This window comes from Bidens hawaiensis, unplaced genomic scaffold (genome assembly GCF_021521415.1).
Source record: "Bidens hawaiensis isolate Kalapana, Puna unplaced genomic scaffold, B.hawaiensis_p1.1 tig00035531_1, whole genome shotgun sequence".
NCBI classification, from domain to species: Eukaryota; Viridiplantae; Streptophyta; class Magnoliopsida; order Asterales; family Asteraceae; genus Bidens; species Bidens hawaiensis.
The window spans coordinates 73,327-79,960 of NW_027496188.1; the positions used below are offsets into that span (position 1 = coordinate 73,327).

At 37.3% G+C, this 6,634-nt stretch overlaps 1 protein-coding gene across 1 annotated transcript; it reads right to left on the minus strand.

Annotated features, from left to right (window-relative positions):
• Nucleotides 1-6,634, minus strand: LOC143587490 (galactokinase-like). Its single transcript, XM_077068769.1, has 13 exons — nucleotides 6,468-6,634; nucleotides 5,693-5,877; nucleotides 5,569-5,615; nucleotides 5,074-5,168; nucleotides 4,853-4,935; nucleotides 4,689-4,757; nucleotides 4,415-4,600; nucleotides 4,178-4,312; nucleotides 3,838-3,972; nucleotides 3,691-3,761; nucleotides 3,526-3,603; nucleotides 228-369; nucleotides 1-153 (listed from the first exon to the last, which is right to left on the minus strand). Exons 1-13 carry the CDS (start codon nucleotides 6,631-6,633, stop codon nucleotides 43-45), a joined length of 1,503 nt encoding a protein of 500 aa, XP_076924884.1. The 5' UTR covers nucleotide 6,634; the 3' UTR covers nucleotides 1-42.

Below are 6,634 nucleotides of genomic sequence, written 5' to 3' on the forward strand. Positions count from 1 at the left end.
TAATAATTTATTCGAGAACACACTATACCAATAAGACAAAATCTAAAATTTGAAAATAGCTGCTCCACTAGAAGGCTTTGATGCAAAAACATAGAGGCCAAGGTCACACTTGTTGATCACCCCACTCTCAATCCTAGAATCATAGAATTGCTCCTGCAAGCAATTTCAATCCATCAATAACCACAAAATTGGAAACATTAACATAAAAATTAAATTAATTGTTTTACCTTCAAATTTAGAATGAATTGTGGGACGATGCTTTCTTTGACCAAGGCAACCGCACATCCACCCCATCCAGCTCCGGTAAGCCTAGCCCCAAGAGCCCCATTATCTTTACAAACTTTAACAAGTTCTTCAAGTTCAGGACAACTGTTTCAAGAATTACATATTAGGCACCATCAATAATAATGTATTATATAAAATGTGTGTTCGTGTGTATGTATATACGCGCGTGCATGGTGTTGGGTTTATAGAGGCTTAATTGGGCCCAGGTTAGAAGACATCTTTTGTGGCAGACTAATTAAATTAAGAGTTGTGGCAGGCCTGACCCGTTTATTTAATTAAAGCCCATTATTGTTTTCTTGGGGAACAAGTTGTTAACCCTAATCTTGTTATTATAAATAGTATCTTGTACTTGTAATTCCTCATCACGAGTGAGGCAGAGGCAATAAGAAAAGTATCCTGGTTGCAGCTCATGGACGTAGGTCAACAGACCAAACCACGTAAATCTCACGTGTCATCTTCGTTTATTATTTTCTCTTGCAATATTATTGTGTTTGTGTGTGTGTTGCAATACCCGAATCCCTAACAAGTGGTATCAAGAGCCGAGGTTACGATTACACACGGAAGAAACACGATTGCGAGAGAAGTGTTTGTGATCTAGGCTTAAGTTTTTTATTTGGCAGTTGGCCATTAATTTTAACCTTATTCAATCGAAGTTCGGTATTCACATCCCACCGTTTGTTTGTTCGTCACCAAGTAAGCAATCATCACAACAAACATAATAATATATTGTTATTGTTGGTTCTTTTTTATGTGGGTTTGAGGATTCCACCGCCGCCAAACAAATATTAGTTTTAAATTGTGATATTGGATTAAGAACTAATATTTGCATCATCGACCAATTATTCCTTGGAGAAAAATAAAAAGAAAAAGCAGTAGGCTTTTTTTCTTGTGAATATCAATCGCCAGGAAGGAAAAGCAATTTTTATTGCTTTGTTTTTTAGCCATCGTTGATCAGAATGAAACCGGAGAAAATAGGTTTGCGTTTCTTGTTCGTTTCAGTTTCTGATTATTGATTAGGTTTGGCGTTGGTTCGTGAGTGTGCAACGGGTTTTGGTCATTGGGTTTTTTGGCGGTTATCGGGTAGTTTAGCCGGGTGGTTTTCTGTTGATTTTCGGGTTATTTTGTTTGTCCGAGTTTTTCTTGATATTGTTACCTAGATCCAAAGTTGGGAATTCTTAGTTTGAGTTAATGGCTGAGAGCGGGAATTTCAGATTGAGAAGTTTAATGGTAAAGACTTTGGTTGGTGGAAAATGCAAATGGAGGATTTGCTGGTTTAGAAAGATTTGGACATGGTATTGGGTGAAAGACCGGAGAAGATACAACCGGATGAGTGGGAAACTTTGGATAAGAAAGCAAAGGCAGTTATTAGATTGTCGTTATCGAAAGATGTTGCGTTCAACATCCTGAAGGAAACCACGGCGCGTGGGATAATGAATGCTTTGTCTAATATGTACGAGAAGCCTTCGGCAGCTAATAAGGTTTTCCTGATTCGTGAACTGGTGAACACGAAGATGAAAGAAGGAAGTTCAATTACAGTGCACATCAATAACATTAACTCGATTTTGTCAACACTTGGGTCAGTTAGTATAAAATTCGAGGATGAGGTTCAGGCTCTACTACTGTTATCATCATTGCCAGATAGTTGGTCGGGAACTGTTACAGCAATTACTAGTTCTACCAGCGAATTCACTTTTGATGGGATTCGGGATCTTATTCTAGGCGAAGACGTCAGACAAAGAAATTCAGGTGAATCATCGGGTGATGTAATGCATGTCGGCAAAGGAAGAAAAAATAACAGAGGTAGTGGGAGCGAGAACAAGAAAAGGAGTCAGTCTAGGACTCGGAAGGATGTGGTATGTTGAAACTGTAACGAAACGGGACACTTTAGGAATCAGTGTTCGAATGATAAGAATGAAAAGAAAGAAGTCAACACAGCAGAAGAATACTCAGAGGACGAGGCTTTAGTTCTTAGTGTTGAGGGTAATGTTGATTCCTGGGTCATGGATTCTGGTGCTTCATTTCATGCTACCCACAGCAGTGAAGCATTGCAGGATTTGAAGGAAGGTGATTTTGGTAAGGTTAGACTGGCGAACAATGATGTTCTTGATGTTATGGGCATGGGTGACATGAATTTAGTTACTTCAGTCGGTTCATGGACCTTGAAGGATGTCAGAGTGATTCCAAGCTTAAAGAAAAAGTTGATTTCTGTTGGCAGTTGGATGAACAGGGGCATGAGGTTAAATTTGGGAACGGGCAGTGGAAAGTTGTTTAGGGAAATCTTGTCATAGCTCGAGGAAGAAAGAGGGGTTCGTTGTATATGGTCAGTTTATCTTCTGAGGGAGTGACCGACCTAGTTCAGAAGAAGACCAAAGTCCGGTTCACAGAGTCTAGTGGGCAAAAGAAGGTTTGTTTTGCAGGAGATAAACCCAGAGCCACAGGTCAGATTCAAGTTGAACGTGCTAGAAAAGGTTCAGAGAAACCAGTCAGGGGTTTTCGTGGCAGTGAGAGCACTGGCAGTCGACCAGTCAAAGCTTTAGCCAGAGTTACCAGACAGTGGGTTAAGAGAACCGGTATTTCAGCGGTTAAAGTCTCTCCAGAAGATTACCTGCTTAATATGGAGAGTGTTGTTTGTTCTCAAGGTATTCTAGGATTCAGTAGTTCGTGTAAGTGGGAGCCAGTAGGGATAGAGAACGAGTCAGGGGCAGTGGTAGCCAAGACTGATGTGTTGGAGCTCGGGGGAGCTTCAACGGGCATTCAGGTTAACTGATGAGAAGGCAGATGCAACCAGGAAGACGAGGAAGATTACAAGTGGTACAAGCAATCATCGGTAGGCAGTTTGAAGATTATCGAGCCTCCAAGTGGGAGATTGTTGGGTTTATGGAGGCTTAATTGGGCCCAGGTTAGAAGACATCTTTTGTGGCGGACTAATTAAATTAAGAGTTGTGGCAGGCCTGGCCCGTTTATTTAATTAAAGCCCATTATTGTTTTCTTGGGGAACAAGTTGTTAACCCTAATCTTGTTATTATAAATAGTATCTTGTACTTGTAATTCCTCATCACGAATGAGGCAGAGGCAGAGGCAATAAGAAAAGTATCCTGGTTGCAGCCCGTGGACGTAGGTCAGCCGACCGAACCACGTAAATCTCACGTGTCATCTTCGTTTATTATTTTCTCTTGCAGTATTATTGTGGTTGTGTGTGTGTTGCAATACCCGAATCCCTAACACATGGTAGATGCATACCTGCACTCAAATAGAATGCTGCAACTATGGTGGCTTTCATTCATAAGGTCGCCAAGTTTTTTCAACTTTTCCTCCTCACTATAATAAAAACATTTCGGAGTTAGAAGAAAATAAATATGTTTTTTTAGTGTATATATATTAAGTTTATAGAAATAAATTACTCACTCAGAATTTGATGATACGGTATCCTTAAAAGCAAATACACGCTTCGCTTCAGAGTACACATGAAAGGCTCTCTGTTAACACAAATTAAAAACAGATTATGATCTATTGCTAACAGGTCAAATGGGCTAAAGTTAGATATAGAATTACTTGGAATAACTTGTAATGTTTAGCAGCTTTTAGCACATCAAGTGAAGAAGCTGAGTCAGCGAAAATCAAATCCAAGCTTTTTACAGTAATTTTCTCAATTTCTTCAGCTGTATACGGTTCTTCTTTTAGATATTCCTGTAGAAAAAAATATAAGATGTAAAACTTGAAATCAAATATCATTCAATAAGTAGAATAATATTATTCAATAAGTAGAACAATTACACATAGAGATGGCAAAATGCGCAGGTCAAACGAGTTGGGACGGGTCAGCCCAAAACATACTTTGGGTAGAGTTTAACCCGTTTGACCCACTCGGCAAATTTCTGTTTTAGTCCAATACCTTAACAGCAAGGGTCGGGTCAGAAGACCCATGAGTGCCTGCGAACGCTACACATAAACCTTCTACATCTGAAAGTGTTTTCACTTTTGATATCGCCTCTTCAGGCTCCATTCCAAGTTTTATACCGAGTACAATCTGAAACGTTTAAAAACCTCAACGATTATCAGAAAAAGATGATGATAATAATAAAATTTTAACATATTACTTTATCATATAAAGCAAGAATTTTGGACTTACAGAAGCTAAACGGCACTCAACGACTCGATTATTATAGTTTGTTGCTGCAGTTACTGCTTTCTGAGATTCAGCCAATGAATGGGCTATTACAAAAGAACTGCCAGCTGGCAGTTGCACGTCTGTTGCACGAATCGGGTTGAAGTCTATGAGCTCAGCAAACCCAGTTTTGGCCATAATGGATATTGCCTTTAAAAATAAGTGTAATTATGTAATTATATAATTATGCAAATAGTAAAAAGAAAATGTAATTAATATGAATAATAATGTAATATACCTGGTCCATCCCACCAGATTGTGTGCCAATATGTCTTTCACACTCGCATGTAAGTTGAGCAAGTTCTTTCTGCAATGGAGAAAATAAAATAAGTTTTATCAAAGTAATATTTTGCAGGCACTTGAAAATATAAAATATACATTATATATTCAACAAGAAAAAACCTTGGGAAGATTGACATTGTGGGCGGCCATTATAGCAATTGTGGAAGAACACACAAAAGCTGCGGAGCTTGAAAGCCCAGACCCTGTATGGGCAAGAAAGAAGTAAAGTTAAAGCATAAAGGGAACTAATTTTATTTTATTTTAACTAAAGTGAGATTAATATTATTTAATTAAACAATATTGACTACAAGATTCCACAAGTATTTGAACAGAATTCTAACCTGTAGGAACTGTTCCATCAATCATAACATCAAGCCCAACTGGTGAACTGATATCCAGCCCTCGTGATTTAGCATATTCATGGAAACCTTTGTATCTGCAAAATACAAACCATAAGTGTCTAACACTTGAACATCATGAAATATTGATTGTTGAGCATAAAGAACACTCAAACATGAACACATGTCTTGTTCGTTCATATATATTGGTTCATTTAAATTCATTCATTTTTTACCATTACAACTTGGTCTAGTTTTAATAACTTTTAAGGCCCAACACATTGCTATACACATTTACTTTTTAAATTGGTGTTAGCTCAGTTATATTCATTCATCTATGATCTATGTTCAGTTATTAATCTGCTTACATTCGTGAACCGTTTGTTTAACGAACACGGACGCGTTCATTTTAGCAAACAGAAACAAGAAAAACCATTCTTTTAATTGTTCGTGATTGATCGTTTTTCGTTACATGCCTAAGAATTTGAAATCACCCACCCACAAATAAAATAATGGCCCCATCGATGATTCTTCAGGTCAATCTCCTGCAGTAAGATAAAACTTTCTTTAATATTATAACAATACTATTTTAGAAAATAAGATATAAACAGCCATTATTTACCTGCTCGGGATCGACTGGATAAGTACACACAGTATACTTATCATTAACATTTGCAATAGTAAGAAGCTTTTCAGATTCCGCTGCATCCCTTTTCCGAATGGCTACTATCGTGTCTTGCCTAATTGCCATTGGTAAAACCGAATATCCCTCGTAGTCAATGTGCTCACCAATCAAATTCACTCTTCCTAAAATCCAACAATAATATTGCATAAGTTAAATGCCAGAAAAATAACATAAGAAAAAAAATATAAAAACATGAAAAGTACTCTACACATGTAAGCAACAAATCTTATAACATAAGAAACTGATAATTTCCATTCCAATTGTTAACATAAAAATTATAAACTGAAAAAAAAAAGTGATAATGAATTCTACTTTTTGTTAACTTAAAATTAGGCTTTTGGGGCCAACAATATAGGAAATTTAGTGGACCAAATATCAAGTCATTTGAATGTACATACAAACTTGAAAGTGAAACTGATTTTATTCTTATTCCTGCTTGTGTAGGATCTGATTCTTCTTCCTCCTCCTCCTCTCATGTATCAACTTTTTTCGACAGCCGAATTTACTAAGAACATGACATCAATTTATTCTCTACTTTTTATGATCCATACACACTTAAATGAATTCAAGTTCATTAACACAAATTATCAAAATTCTAATAATTCAATTCGTTGAGTTCTATCGCTATCATCACTGTTCATTACATAAACTCTTAACCTAAAGTGATTATTAAACAATGCAATGCACAAATAAGGTGCAAAGAAAAGCTAACCTGGAGCACGAGCGTAGATTTGGGGAAGATGGCCGAATAAGTGTTGGAATTTGGAGTTGAGAACCGAGATTCGAAGTTGAGCTTCTTCAAGTTGTGATCCATCGCCATAAACCTGGTCAAGCTTGGAGTAAACCGGAACGGGGAGATCCTCGTGATTCTTCGCCATT